At 40.0% G+C, this 16,413-nt stretch overlaps 1 protein-coding gene across 2 annotated transcripts in view; it reads left to right on the top strand.

Annotated features, from left to right (window-relative positions):
• SLC25A13 (solute carrier family 25 member 13) overlaps window positions 1-16,413 on the top strand; it is a 100,945-nt gene that overhangs the window by 78,898 nt on the left and 5,634 nt on the right. For both annotated transcript variants that reach the window (XM_065832432.2, XM_065832431.2), the window contains 2 exons: window positions 5,319-5,459; window positions 15,853-15,991. In XM_065832432.2, the coding sequence (XP_065688504.1) occupies window positions 5,319-5,459; window positions 15,853-15,991 (280 nt within the window). The remainder of the gene's footprint in view (window positions 1-5,318; window positions 5,460-15,852; window positions 15,992-16,413) is intronic.

The raw sequence follows: 16,413 nt of genomic DNA on the forward strand, positions 1-16,413 counted from the left end.
CAGGCAAGTCCATAGTGAAATCACCTCAACACAATTCATCTGGAATCTTTTGCTGTACAAACACCAAGACTTTTAGAGGTAGTTTGAAGTGCTGCAGTGGCACTCTGTAAATCTGGCTTCTAAGCCATGTTCTGTCGTAGAGTTAGTATGTGATTTTGTGGTAAATCATTCCGTCGTTCTATGTCTTAGTTGCCCTTTATTACACAATGAGAATGGTTATTCTTCCATTGCATACCTTGAGCGCATTTTTAATTTAGACTTTCTTATGACAGGGATCAATCTTTATTTTGTGTCTCTACAATGCTCAGCACTTTAGGAATCTTGATTTTAATTAGGATTAATGGATGCTAGCAAATACGCAGGAAAACAAGCTGCATCTGGCAACTGGAAAGGAGCAACAGCTCGGGCCAGTGTATTATATTCAGTATGACTGAATGTGATAAACACTCGACTAAAAATTTTGGAACTTGCACCTGCTTGTCTTTTTGTAAATTGAAAGAGTAACGAAGACATTGTAGACTCTTTATTTTGCAAAGGTTGATTTTTGGATTATTGTATAATATGTTGCTTATGTGTTTTAATGGTTGCCATCAATTTCCATAATTGCTATCCCTGGGTGATATCGTTGAGAAATATAAACACTCTAATAGCGGTAGTAATGCTTTCTTCATCCATGAAACCTTAAAAGGTGAAATCTGACAAATGACATGGGGTGCAGAAGAAAGATCTAGGCTGACCCTAAATGCTCGTAACTGCGAACAGCAAAAAGGCTGTGATTTGAATTAGGTAATAAGGTTAATTAGAGGCACAAGAAGAGTTGATGGTCAGTAGCGATGAAAGGAAAATAATCTAGTACTTTCTTCTGCGATAGAAAACACAGAATTTTCTTCCTGAATTGCAAACTGTGTTCTCTTCAGAACCTACACCAAAGCTTTCAAATGGAGATGTGAAAGCCCTGGGAGAGTTTGGTCTGATGTGTTCATTTCTTGTCAATCTTATAAGGGCACAAAATGCAGTTACATTGAAAAGAACAGGAATTTCTTGTCTTAGTGTAATGAGCATGAAAATCTCTTTATTTTCCAGTAAAGTTTATTACAGGGTGATTTGAACACATGAAGAAGTAGAAAAAAATCTGACTTCTTAAACTGGACTGTTGTTAAATGATTGTTATTAAACTGATGTTTTTTTCACTACAGAGAGGGTTTTATTTCCCCACGGACAGAAAAAAAAATACCTCAACTATTTTTACTTCTCCCTTCCGTTCAGTAAAATGGGAAAGTAAAAGGAGGCATGTGATAGACAGAACTGTATTACTGCACAAGACTCTACTGCCATCGAGAGGTGTTGGCTGATATCATACTAAGTGCAGAGTTGAAGAACTACAAAAATGAAAAAAAAACCAGCTTATTTATAAAAATTCACATGTGTGTGGATGCACAGCTAGCTGTCTGCGTGTTAAAGCACACTGAACATTTTATAGGCATGTGGATTTCTGGCTATGTGTGTATGAGGAGCTCTTGGATGTCAGAGGTGTTTCCCTTTTATTTTCTGTCTTAGCATGAAACAAGATAAGTGCTCGTGATTAGGTCAAATGTTAAATTCTTTCAGAATAATATGGACCCTTTGTGGGCCCTTATAGATAATTATCTATGCAATACCTCTAGGTATCTACTCCTATGAATAACTCAATCTTGCAGGTTTTATTTCAATCGTGGTAATAACTGAAAAATAATAGATTTGCTTTTACAGTCATATCATTTGTTTCTGTTAAAAATGGTTGGAAGAGGTGATAAAGAATTCAGAGTTGAGGGGTTTCAAGTTTGTGATTTCAATATAGAAAAATAAGTGTTACTGGGAGCTACCTATATGACACGGTTGAAGTTGATTTTTGTGACAGTGGAAGCATCATTAAGCTTGAGCAACCTGAGTTTAAACTGTGTTTGTTATGGCCAAAAAAAAATAGTTTTCAAATTCTGATCTTTGGGAGCATATTTCAAATTTTAAAATAAGATACACTTTCAACAGCAAAAGTTAGCAAACAAGAAGGCAATGTTCTTCAACTTTTGGCCAAACACAATGAGTAAGCAGAGTGATACAACGTGCTGATAATATTTGGTCTGTTTTTTCCATAACAGTTTATACCAGCACCTTGAAGAGACTGGAAAAAATTATATTGATAAGATTTCTTTCATTGCATTCACTATGCAAAAGCTGAGAAAGAAGACAGAAGCCATGTGCTATTGCGATTCAAGCTGCTGATCTGGAGATCAGGATATCTGGAGACTCTTAGAAGTTGTGCGTGTCTGAGCTAGGGACACACACACACTGGCACACAATTAACCTCTTTACCTCAAATCCCCTTCTTGTAAAACTCGAGTCATTGTACTTTCCTCACAGGAGCGCTGGGAGGAGATAGCCATTAATATTTATGAGACACTTGCATTCTATGATGATGAATAACACAACAGGAGTTAGCAATACTAGACAAGCAAGAAATCATTTCATTAGAGAGTACAGTAGCCATCTCCAGTTTACTTCCCCCAATTTTGAGAGGAAGGAGCTGCAGTTACCAGCATAGATGGTTAAATAACAGGGTGACAAAAGCTCCCCACCAGGCGACTGTGCTTGTTACCGCTAGACTTGCCTGTGCCCTGGCTGATAAACCACCTTCCTCTCCACCACAGAACAGGCAGGTGGTAGAATCCCTCCCACTGAGACCCCCTGTCAGATATTGTCTGGCTCATCACTTTCAGTTACTCATCATTTCATTTTTGGGGTATATCTTTGATCATATTTAGAGGATGACAAAGGCTGTTCAGGGAGTTCTGGGCTGGTAGTACCTGGACAGTTTTGTGGAAAGACTTAACTGGAAATCTCCAGTGTCTTTCTTCAGACCTCCTTTGTGGGCAGCAAAACCAGTAGTCTTTTTAATAATGCCTGGTGCATGCAGGTCTAACTGTTTTAAAAATTTGAATGCAGCGAGCTTGAGTGTATGAGGTGGGTAAATAACAGCATCCCCATTTTTCAAATAGCAAGCTGAAGCAGGGGAGGTCTCGTGTGATTTACCCAGAGTCACAAACATCTAATGCTGCAAGTGTCGGTGCAACCAGATTGGACATGCAAGCATAAACATTTATAGCACCTGAAGTACTTTCTGCTTGTTTGAATTCAGAAATTATTTGCCTTTATTCTTCTTTAAAAACAGATATATACTTCTATTTCCTTTCTTTAGATATGGCATCACTTCTAAACATTTTTATAGATTTTTAAATTGCTGAGTATTTTGGTGAATTAATAATAATAATGACTTTAACTTAATTTTGTTGTCATCTTTTAAATTTTAATATGGTTTTCCCATAGCGAAAATTAAAGGAATGCTTCCCATGGAGTCATAGCACAATGAACTGCAAAAATATCATACTGAGAGAAATTATTTTATTTATGCTAACATAGAGCACTTGATACGAGTTTTCAGGTAGTGTGTTTTAGAGAAGGGCTGTGGTATAACAAACTTGCAAATGAACGTTATCACTTGCAACTGGGTTTTTACGCTTTTAAGAAAAAAATATGTGTGGTGGCATGTGGGAATGCTTAATATTTGTAATACATACATCAAAATGTTTATTATATAGGAATTTGAAGTTCACCATAAGGACCTTTCCAGGAGGTTTTTTTTGAGACTTTGCAAGATGAGAAGACAAGAAACTGTCTCCATTTTTTGTTTTGAATGCTTACTCACTTAATACGTTTCAGTTTAAGTGCAAAACTGAAGTCAGTGTATGTGCCAAATAATTTATCAGTCTAATTTCTGATGGCAAGAAGAATAGTGGATTTATATGTACCAGGATTCTGGTTTGGTAAAAGCAGTTAAATTAAATTATGCCAATTTGAAAGTCAAAACCAGTTGAGTTACACAAGAGCATGCTTTTTCTGGTCAAAATAGGAAACATTTGGGATATTTTGGGGGTTATGTAAAGACTTTAATTTGTAACCACACCGCGTATGCTCAGTCTAAGTGGTAGACAAGAACAGTTGTTCGTGTGATTTGCCATTTCTTCAGCACATTATTTAAACCGTATTACTGTGAATATTTTTGAGTGATAGTTAATCTGAGCTATGATTAATTCTTTTAGCATTTGGATAATTTTAAAAAGATGTGCACATAGTGTTTGCATACTAGACGTGGATAGATGCAAGGGCTTTTAAATGCAGCTTATTTCATTTTAGTCATTACCTGGAAAAAAATAGTTCATGTTTTGTTGTGGGGAGGGTGAGGGTTGCCCTTTGCATAGTTTGTGTGATTTTAGAACCCAGAGAAGGGCATAGCTGTTGGGCCACATAATTAAGAAATTAACAGAAGTTAAAATACATTCTGTTGAATTTGGGCCAGATGGAGTTTGAATGAGTATTTCTTGAATACGTTTAGGTAACCTTCATGTTACTTTTTTTTTTCTTGTTTCAAATTTTTAACTTGGGATGTGTCAGGGTAGCAGGAAGGTTTTGCCCTACGTTACGTGTTGTGAATGAGATGAACTTCATGTGAACTAGCAGGGAGTCTGAAATGCTCTGCCACCGCTGTGTTTTAAATCTAACTTTCAGAATCAGTTGAGTGATGTCTTCCCAACAAATGGAAACTGACATGTTAAAAGAAAAAACAACCCCAAACATTTATTGGTTCTTCATGAATGGAATCCTTCTGTTTGTAGACCTTCTTTTCTTTATTACCTGGTGCACAAATAATGATATGGAGCTCAGACTCTTGAATCAGCACTGAAACTGGTATTTCAGTGGGATTTTTAAAAAAGCACAATATATCTGCAGTTCTGGTCTTTGCAATCCATGTGTTCTTTGTTTTATGAGCTCATACCAAAATTGAAAAAGCTTCTGCCAGACTTAAACTCTTCAATAGTATGTTTTCACTTTCTAAATATTGGCATGCACATCTCAGTTTCTTAGTTCCTAATTCTTCCTTTCACTCCATTACTTGCCTTACAACGTTCTTGGCTTGTCAGTATTGCACAAATTGGTGTTGGTGAATGTGTTCTTGCAGCAAGAATTGAGCTAGTGTGTCTGTCTGATGTGCTGCAGTGTCCTGTGGTGGCTGGGCCGTTTCCTTGCTGCTTTTCCTGACCACTCAGCTTGTGGAGTGGTAGGTTTCTTACCTTGTGAACTGCAGTTTATTAACTAATGCTCAAACTCTTGTCCGCCAATAGCTTAACTGACTGCAGCAGGACTGAAAATGTCTTCTCTGGAACGTAACAGTACTTACACTGCGAAGGATGCAAAGTTAATGTACTGCCTTCCACTTTTAATTTCAGGCTGGAGGTTCTCAAGTGATCTTTACCAATCCATTGGAAATTGTCAAGATTAGATTACAAGTGGCTGGAGAAATTACTACTGGTCCACGAGTTAGCGCCCTCACTGTATTACGGGACTTAGGCTTCTTTGGTCTCTACAAGGTATGGTTTTTAAATTTATATACATTAATTAAAAGCCAATTATGAATATTTCAAACCAAACTGTCATTTCATTATTCTCACAGACTTTCATAAGTGGACACGGTTGTACTTGTCTTTTAAATTCTTCCTTGTTATGTGATACTGTATCTTCATTTTTCCTTTCTACTTAAGGGAAGAAACTGTCTTGTTTTTTTAAGCATGTGATTGTGAATCTTACTAAGATTTCTTTTCTCACTTCAGCAGGTATAAGTATCATTCTTTGAGGATTAGTTTGTTATTCCTGATTACTGCCTGGTGTAGAAATAAATGTATTTTCGTCTGCTTCATGATACAGAGCTCACAATTTTGGGGGTCTGTTTCTGCTCTTCTATGTTTGATTCAGCAACTTTCCCAGATGTCATTATTAATCAGGTGCTAGGAATTAATTTCAACACAATAATAGTGACGAAATACAGACAGTAGGAGCCCAGCATAAACTACTTAAAGCAAGCTTCACCTTGCTGGTTTAGAACATTGCCACAAATAATACCAAGAGAAGTTGCTTTCATGAGTGTATACTACAAATGCTACAATTCTGCTTTCTACATTACTGTTCTCACGTAGATACGTGAGATATATAGATATGGATGAGCCATATAAAAAAGAAGTTAGGTTTAATGTTAGACTGCAGCAGGATTAGAAGCATCTTCTGTTGTATCCATTAGGGTGTATGCTGCAAGCAATTTAAAGGATTAACATACTGCCTTCTGCTTTTAGATGGAGAGGACTAGATATGGAGGAGTATGAAAGGTCTTGGAGCACTTTGAGATAGCCATTATGCACAGTATTGAAACAAAAACTGTAAGGAATGCCACATACTGCAGAGCACCGTGTGGTGTTTCTTCAGATTCTACAGCCTCCTTCTCAGGAGGAAGCTTCCACACTACCCATTTGTCTCAGTGTTTGCAGTGCAGCGGACAGTATTCCTCTCTTTATTGCTCACAGCAGTTCAACTCTAAACTGAAGATGCTACTAAAACCAACGAATGAGCCCCATCCCCCTCCCCTACATTATTTAAATTCCATCGCCATTTTAAAGCATCCAATCCTTTCCAATTGTCCTGTTACCATTACAAAGAGGAGGCCTGCCTGCCAGGAGATGTATGTGTGTTTTGGCCTGGGGAGAAGTTGCAGATCTGAATAGGATTTGCTGGGGAGTTGGTTTTCGCTTTAAATTGACTTGCTAATTTTTTAGGTGTTTTACTGAAGCTGATGCTATTGTGTAAACTCCTAGTAAATGGCATTATGGTGTTGAGCAGGTCAACATTTACAACTGAAAACGTGGATATGGTAAACAGTCTCCGGCCCTGAGGCTCTGCAGGAATGGAGGGCAACTACTGACTTTTATTTGGACCAGTAAAAATAGAACATAAAATGAAAAAGAGTGATGAACTAGTTTACTAAAGTTAGTATTTTTACCATTTTTTTCCTCAATACCTGCTTTTGGTGGCTGAGCAGAGTTTGCTACATTTTTCCATTTTTAAATGGCATTAATGTCTCAGGTTGAGACATGAATTATGTCTGTTTTCTAGAGTAGATACTTGGTGAATATTTGTAAGGAATATACCTGTAGAGGACCTGGTTAGAGCACTATGTTGCATTGGAAGAGGCAGTTATTCATTCACAAGCAACACAGTTTTAAGTCCATTCCCCCCCCCAAAAAAAAAAAAAAAAAAAAAGGCACAGAAGGGATATTTGTTTTGCTCTTCTGTTGTCTCTGTTTCTGCATCTTTTCCACCTCTTCCCCCAGCTCCATGTCTTTTTTAATGTCCAATTTGGATTCATTGCCTATAAAACTTGGCTGATTTGATGAAACTAGAGAATTTAACTTGGCAATCACAGTCATCTACCCAACAGAGCAGAGGCCACATCAGAAGGCTTGTGTCCAAGTGCACCCTTAGTCACTGCTAGCTCTGTTATTGGGCAGGTTTGTGCTGTTATCCACCAAAAAGAAAATGGCAAACCTGTATGCCCCTGTCCTGGGTGCCAGTAAGAGTGTAGGTGCAGCCTCATGGTGCAGGAAAACTCATTGAAAGTAAAGCCACCTCCTCCTCCTCCTGGCTTCATTTAACTTGAACCCAGACCAGCTCACTCTCTAGCTCCTGACGATGGTTGTACCCAGGCAAAGGGAAGAGGCTTCATGGCGTGGGGAGCCCATCAGGCTGTATCCAAGGAGTTCTATACTACTTATAGGTGCAGCTCCCATAGGAGCAGCATTAGGGGCAAAAGCAGTCCTGTTCCGAATGCTTGTGCTGAGGCTGGCAGTGCTGGTGAGGCCAGGCAGGGATTAATAACTCATTGCGTGTAGGTCACCAGCCCCCCGAAACACTGCCCAGAGGCATTAATCATCTAAAATTAATTTCAGCCAAGACTAGATATGGTAGGTGCTACCTTCTCTAGTGGTGCTTTTAGTAAATTAACTTAGTGAGGATAATGACCAGGTGAACATCAAATAATAATAAGTGTTCTACTAATGAGAGCGGAAATATCGTGGTATAATAGTATAGCTGAACTGTTTCCATTGCTCATCAATGTGAGTTTACTTCTGTGTTGATGGTTACAAACCCCTTAAATGAGGAGTGGTCATCCAGTCTGCTGCACACCAGTGTTCTGTTTCTCTTGCTCTGCTTTGGTGCTGTTTCTATTACCATGTTTAAGGACTGCAGTGAAAATTCTCTTTTCCCATTTCAGAAATAAATCATCTCGAAAGCTGTTCTTACCACCACAGATCAATCCAGCATGCTCTGCATAGTTCCTATGAATCTTTTATGCTGAAATCTGGGTAAAAATCTGTAAGAGTCTCATGTGGTAGTCAGTGAAGAAGAATGTACTTTCATTAATTATAACTGCAGACAGAAGATGCAAAGAATTATGTATTTTAGACTTAACTTCATGAGACAAATGTCTGCGTGTCTTAACAAGATCTACTGCTTGTTGTTTGAATTCTTAAATTTTGTATTGATTTCTACGTATGAAGCACTTTCTGTGGATTTTAAAGTAAAATGCCCACATACCTCTGATCTAGGTAATTCCAGTGTTCCTGTCTTGCATTAACAGAGAAAACCAAGGCACAGACAAATAAATCTTATGTCTCATATCAACAAATTAACACAGGAAATACTATGTAAACTATTTTTGCATCCAGCTGAGTGAATCTTGTATTGATTATTATTGTAATTATCCAGGCAGTCTAGTCCAAATAAATAGCTGTTTGAGGATCACTGAGAAGCTGGGTTGTGTAGTTTTGGTGCCCCTCTGTATGAGTGAGATTAATGTTCTTTTGGGTCATTCTGCTATGCTAGTGACACAAAGCAATTCACAGTAGTACTCTGCTGAGATCTCTGCTCTGTGCTTCGTTCTGTTTGCAGACTTGGCACTAGAATCAGAATAATTTGTGTGGAAAACCAGTCTGGAGGTCATCTGGGCAACCCTACACAGTATTTGACCACTTTCATGGTTTAAATAAACAAACAAAGCCAAAAACCCCCTTACCTTCCCTAATACCTAACTGGAATTGACCATGTTCCAGCTTCTGTCCATTGTCTCTAATCTTTCCACTGTGCATCCCCAAGAAGAATTATCATCCTTGAACCCTCCCTTTGAGTAGCTGAAGAGAGCAGTAAGCTCTCCCACCAGCCTGCTTTTCTCAGAGTTGGGCACACTGAGTTCCCTCGTCCTCTCCTCATCTACCGTGGGCTACCCAGTCGACTTGATGGCCCCACACTGGACTCACTTCAGTGTAGCAATATCTTTCTTGTACTGGAGAGCCCACAACTGGACGCAGGACTCCAGATGTGGTCTCACTTCTGCTGAACGGGAATAATCGCTTCCCTTGCACCCTTGCTGCTACAGCCCAGAGTGTAGCTGTCTGTCTTTACTGCAAAGAAAGGCGTTGCTGCCCCTTACTCAACTTGGCCGCCAGTACCCCCCCAGACATTTTCTCCAAAGCTGCTTTCTAGCCACTCAGACTCAGCTCGTACTCCTACATAGGGCTGTTCCAGTCCAGATGCAGGACTTTGCATTTGCTAATTTGAATTTCATGATGTTCTTTTTGGCCTACTTCTCCTTCGTGTGAGGGCCTCTCTGTATGGCAGCCTTGCCCTATAGCACACTAGCTACTCCACCAGTTCAGTATCATCTGCTGCTGAGAGTGTGGCTCATGTTCCACCATGAAGGTGCTATGGCAGACCATCTCAAAAAGCCTTGCTTATAGTCAAGATTTACAACATTCATTGCTGTCCCCTAGTCCACAGGTCTGGAAAGCAAGTTGGTCAGCCATGATTTGGTAAATCCATATTTGGTGTTCCCAGTCTCTCTCTTGTCCTTCTTATGCTTGGAAGTTGCTTCCAGGAGCATTTTGCTCCATAAACCTTGCAGGGACAGAGGTGTGGCCAAACAGCTGGTAGTTTCCCGGATCTTCCTTCTTGCTTTTCAAGATGGGTGTGATGTTTATGTTTGTCTTTTTCCAGTCATCAGAACCCCTTTGACTGACTTGACCTTTTGAAGGTAATAAAAGCCTCACAACATCAGCCAGCTGTCTAGACACCATTGGAGGTGTCTCCTCTGGTCTTACAGATTGTGTATGTGCAGATGGCTTAAGTGCTCTGCCTGTAGGTGATGCTGTGCTCCTGCAGACTTTTCTGGTAGGCTTGTGGAGAGACCCGAGGGCAGATTTTACTAGTAAAAAGCAAGGCAAACGTTATTTCTCTGCCCCTTCCATGTACTTTGTCACTGGGTTTCCTGTCCCCATTGAGCAACAGCCTCACAATTTGTTTAGTTGTCCTTTCACTGCTGATGTGTTTATAGAAGCCCTTTTTACTCTCCCTTCTCTAGATCCAGCTCCAGCTGACCCTTGGCTTTTCTGACTCCATTTGCTACATGCCAAAGCCGAGGTTCTGTATTTCTCCTGGGTAGCCCATACTCACCTCTTCTTCCTTTTCACTCTCTGCGTTTGAGCTCAGTCATCAGTTCCCTGTTCATCCCCTGTGCCCTTCTGACATGGTTGCTCAACCATCTGCACAGTGGAGTGGACCATCCTAGTACTTTGAGGAGACTGTCCTTGAAGATCATTATTATCTTAGTGTACCTTTGTAACTCTAAAAGTTTTTATTTGGGGGAACGTTGCTATTATGGTGCACAGAGGTCCAGACCAGATAATTAGATCTCCTCTCCTTTTCTTCTTTCCCCACTAAAGAACTGGAGACCAGTAGATCTGGAAAAAACAGAGGGGTTTTTTTACTTCAACTAATTGTCCATCATAATAAATACAACAATTTAAAGTCAGAGCTGCCTCCCAGACTCACTGTGCCTTCACTGGGAGTTCAGATACTAGCAATCCTGCAGTGATATTCAGCTTCAGAATAAAATGCACATTAATTCCAGCAATAAAAAGATTTGACATATACAGCTCATTAGACTGACTGCTGGGTTGAATCCCTGTAGTTCTTTAAAGCTAGAAAGCAAATATTTTTTTCTGCCTTTGTCTAAAATTCTGAACTACTTGTGTAAATAAGTGTTTTAAAACATTGTAGTTCTCATAACCCAGCTGCTCTTTGTGGAGGCACATAGTAGCACTTTTTGAGAAGGAATTTGTTTCCTCTGTTTGTCTTCTTCCTGCTAGTAATTATTGCTATGAAAGCACCAGGGCATGGAGGCTTACAACTAGTAAGTTCTTCTTTAGCTACAGATGTTCTGTAGATGACAGCTATTTTTAAAAATATAGAGACAGCTTATCCCAGTCAGGGAAAATATCACTTAACCTAATGCAAAGTGTCATGTGTGTTGGCAGAAATGAGAAAGGATATATTTCTGGTTGTCAGTATTTTTGTAATAGGTTTTGTTTAATTTCTGGTCACAGTAGAATATTAAAGTGATCGGACAGGATCAGCTACTCTATTTTCTGGTTTTGTCTGTCTTAACCAGTCATATGCATAAAGTCCCGTTAACTTAGATTGAATTTAGATTTTATTGGGTTTGAAATGTATCTTTAAAGTGCTTATGTAAATACACATTATAAGTACACCTACTTTGTACATCATAGAAACTTGTAGCCATATAATATCTGCCATGAAATGTTTAATAAAATATTACTGCTTTTATAAACAATCATTCTGAATAGTGCTTTACAGCATAACAGGCAGTGCCACTCCATAATTTTGCAGAACAAAGTTATTCTGTGATCCCAAGAAGATGGTAAATAATACGGTAGCAAATGATTCTTCGAGGAAAGGATATGTTGGTTATGGTAATATTTCTGATTACAATTACCAGAAAGTAACTAGCTCAGATTCGTGCTTTGGCCCATACCACCAACAGTTTGCATTTCCAAAAAGCTAGTCAGAAAAGTTTCCAGAAGTCTCCTCTGCATTTCTTTTTTGACAACTTCATAAAGGGGCTTCTGGTGCGTTGACCTGGAAAGTGTAATCTCAGATGACAGGCTGTGTACCAAGCTCCTGCCTGGCAGCTTTGATAACAGCTGAGGTAGTTCACCTCTTCAAGTAGTGGGTTTACAGCAGGCTGATAAACATAGGAAACAGAGTAGTAAAAGTCTTGAGTTCTGTTAATTTGCATCCACCATGCCAGTTTGTGGCTGTGTTGGCATATGTGAGAACCTGCTCTTCAAAAATTTTATTCGAAAATAACAAAACAAAAGCCCCTACAACTAAGAGGTGCTGTAATTTTTGTGCGGAAACTAAATTGCTGGCACAGCATTTGAAGTAAGCGTTTTGTTCCTCTAAGTTGATGTGCTCAATCAGTATAAAAATATGTGAATAGAAACCTATAGCAGTTTTAAGGCAATGTCATTTTAGAGTAGAAAAAATCACAGCCCTTGAAAGCAAATACCGGTAATATTTGACTGATTGTTACAGAACCTGTTAAGTGCCGTTAGGGCTCCGATTCCAAAGGGTTAAGTCTGTAGTAAAACCCAAGAAGAATGCAAAATGATCAAGAAATGACATGCTGCCTATTGTTTGTAGCTATAGCATCAAAATAACAATTATACATGCCAAATAAATTCTAAACCTGTAAAGGAGAGAGAGGGTGGCTGTAAGTACAGGTGCCAGAAGCATTAAATAACCCTGGCAGACAAGGTGCACCACTGTTGTCCCGAATGCTGCTGGGTCCCCCCCGTCTGGCATTTTTCCCCCTGCCCCAGACAATGTGCATTCACTGCAGGAGACTCGGGTGAGCCCGCGACTCCCAGACCTGCCGGCTCCTTCTGCCCAACCCGACACAGAGGTGCCTTTGTCAGTATAATTACCCTCCCCTTGTAGTAGAAATAGTTTGTTTAGGGCCTTATTTGCAGGTAGAGCTGGTAGAAGCAGGAATTAGCATGCTAAAGAACCTGCCCCAGCACTGATTTGGGCTTATTTATCTCAGTCTTGGACAATCAGGGTTGTTTTTCTTGGTTTGTTTTTTTTTTTTTTCCTCCGTGGATTTATTTAGTGAGATACTATCCCAGATTAAGAGCTTTAAGGTTATTAAAGAGATTGAAGATGGGAGCCAACTGGCTGTTGTGTGCAGGAGGCGCATGCCGTGGTGTGCAGGATCTCCCAACAATTTCATGCCTGGCAGGTCTGCACCTTGGCTGCCAGAATAAACTCAGGTGGATGATCCTTACAGCAAACTGGGGATTGATTAAAACTCCTTTTGGCTTTCAGCACGTTGTCCACATCAAAAAGGTGCGAGAAGTAAAAATAAATGTTTCTTTTGCTTTTCAAGATACTGTGGCCAATCTCCCTAAGCCTTCCTAATTGGCCTAGGCTGGTTGCGGATGATTAACTTGAAGTTAAATGAGGCCTGCTTTTAAACATGCTTTCCCAGACTTTAAACCAAGCGATGGGGGGGAAACTTTAGACTGTTGCAATGCTGGACCAGAGCCAAGCTGGGTTATTATTAAAGTGGATCCAAGTTTTGATCCACGTTTTGTTTGCACTGAGCCTACTAAGTTGATGGACATCCCTCCCTCTCTGCATACCCGAACATAGATTATTATTGATATTAACAATATGCTATTTCTACCTCATGAAAAAGAGCCTTTTAATGAAGGGGGAGGAGTATTAGCAGTTCAGGTTGAGTTAAGAGTTGCTCGCATTTGGACTTTATTGATTTCCCCAACTTATTTTAACTATGTCAAGATATTTCAGAGTATGAAAAAAGTGCGAAGGAAAAAATGTGTGCAGTGTTTAATGACAACATTGCAAAGAAAATAAAAGTAATATGCCCTGAGGGCAAAGGCAGAGAGGAGATTTGCTCTGAGGAAAAGCATGCTCTAAAAATAAATCTTTGAAGAACCCATGTTGGTCTGTGAATGTTTTGTTAGTGAGTTACATAATTTTTCTGAGGTAGATACAGTGCAGACTTTTGATCATTAAAAAGTTACTTTTTTCATACAGAACTTGAATAAGCCCTACTATTTTCTTTTTATGTGAAGATTAAAGATAAACTGTAAAATGGGCTTCTGTTGTGCACGAAAGGCCAGAATTCTTGTGTCGCTGGTGAATACAAAACATGTGTCTTCTCTGTGCCCTCAAGGTGAAGTCTATGGGTTTTGCAGGTAATTTTGAGAGAAGAACCCAGCCCAGCATCGCGTTCTTCCCTGACTGATGACCCCATTCAGCGCAGGTGAACAGCGGAGCAGCTGCAATGGCAGCGCTTCGAGTGCCTTTGTGGCATTTTCCTTCATGTCCCTAGAAAGGTGTAATGAGAACCAGCGACTGGCAGCATAAATCAGGCAAATCCAGCTGAGCAGCAAGGCAAAGGGTCTTAGCAGCAGGAGTCATTAACCTCTGCACGGACTCTCGGGGGAAGCGGTCAGTTCTCAGTCTGAAAATGTCAAAAACAAGCTGAGACAGGGTGGTGGAGAGCAGCGGGGCTTGGGCAGGGCGTGTTGTGCTCACTGCGCTCAGTAACCGAGCCTGTCACGTGCAGAAAGTCTGACTAGAAGATCTAATGGCTGTTTCTAGCCAAATCTTTATTTTCTCAGGGGCATCCTCTGACTGCAGGCTGCACTATTAGCATCTCGCAGGACCTTGTTTTCCCATCACGCATCCTGCTCGCCCACCCCTGCCCAGCCTTGCTTAAAGGTAGCTTCTCAGTTTTTCTGACACCTTGCAGATTTTACGTCTTTACTTGATAACCAGCATCCAGCTTGCATAAGCACTGTATTTTAACTGCTGTTATAGTACAAGCTAAGCTTACAGATATGTCTAGGCATATCATTAGATCTAATTAAATTCTGTGGATATTAGCATGTCCCCTGTGAAATGTCTGGCACTGAGCTGTGCCCTGGTAGACCTGCACACAAGAGAAGTACATTAACAAGGGCACCCCGGGAGGGCTCCTTGGATGAACCTCAAGCAGTTTCACCATGACTCCACCCTTGCTTCAAAGAGGAGAGGCTTCGGCTCATCCACAAACTATTTCTTTCTCAAGCTTGAAAGATTTTGTCCATTTTTCAAAGCCACCTCCTGTTTGCGCCTTCCTGCTGGTCTCAGTCCTGGTGTGTTCCATATTGAGGAAAGGCAGACTGCGAGTCCCTTTTGCTGGTGGAACATGGATATTATTTGATATTTTGTTTCAGTTGACCTCCCCCGGTGGCTTTTTTTCTTTCCCTCCAGCTTGGAAAACAGTTGATTGCTTGCTGCTACCCCAAAACTTTCCTTGCCTGTTTGCCACCCTCTTAGATGTAAAACCAGCTGTATTCCTCGTAACTTCGTTGGCTGTTTGTGCAACTTGCTTACACAAATTGCTAGCAAGGCAAATTAAACCTGAAACTTATTTGAAATAAACTGTATCACAGATATCTTGTACTTTAAAAATCACAAGTAAATCATCGTGTTACTGTTCTGTGAAAGAATTACTGTTAGAGCCCCACTCTCTTTCTTTCCCTCAATATGTGTTGCGTTACGGACTGCAGTGTCTGCACAGATGTGTGGACTGGGCACTATTTTTGCTGAAGTATTTGTTGTAGGTGGGAATGAGAGGGGACAGACTTGTCGTGTGGCTCAGTCTTCTCCAGACACATCCTGGACTCCCAGAGGTGCATGGCGACAATGTCGACTGTTTAAAATTCTGCAAAGATGTTATTAGAGTTTATTCCAACACATGACGTTTTCTCTATTACCAGCAAATAACTACAGTATTAGGGAGTGGAGTGAGGGAGAACAAGTAGGCAAGATAAATACACTCCTCAGCATGGTGAAATACATGGGTCTCTCAAAATTTTGAGAGGAGAAATTGCTTTTTCTATAAGGCCTTTGCAACAAAACAAAATGTTGCTGTGTTCTCTGATGATCATAGTTCATCATGTTAAATTTGCTCATTCTCAAAACTTGTTATTTTTTTCAACACAGGGTGCTAAGGCATGTTTTTTGCGTGACATCCCCTTCTCTGCCATTTACTTCCCCTGCTATGCTCATTTGAAAGCATCACTTGCAAATGAAGACGGGAGGGTTAGCCCTGGAAATCTGCTCTTGGCTGGATCAATAGCTGGTAAGTGCCCAAATTTCTTTTTGCATGATACTATGTTGCATCTGCAGCACAGTAGTTATGACAGTGAGAACTTTGAAAGTACTGGTTTTTGCAACCTTATGCCCAAATAACAGAAAGCTACCATGCTCTAGAGTGAGGTGATGTTAAAAATAAAGATATTGTAAGTTCCTGGTATAATCATAATGTTCAGGAGGCAAAAGGAAGGAAAAGCTTTAAGTGTTGATGCTTTGTTATCATATATAATTATTCCTTGTGGAGGTACTTGGCTGGTTTTGGCTGTGTCTGACTGACTGGAAAAGTTTTGTTGAAATGGTTTATAAATAAAATCATGGCATTCATGAAATTCTTTATGATTAAAGGAATGCTGAATTTTGGTAAATGGAGTCCAAAAGGCATGCTAGCAGTACAGTTCTCCAAATAAC

This window comes from Patagioenas fasciata, chromosome 2 (assembly GCF_037038585.1).
Source record: "Patagioenas fasciata isolate bPatFas1 chromosome 2, bPatFas1.hap1, whole genome shotgun sequence".
NCBI classification, from domain to species: Eukaryota; Metazoa; Chordata; class Aves; order Columbiformes; family Columbidae; genus Patagioenas; species Patagioenas fasciata.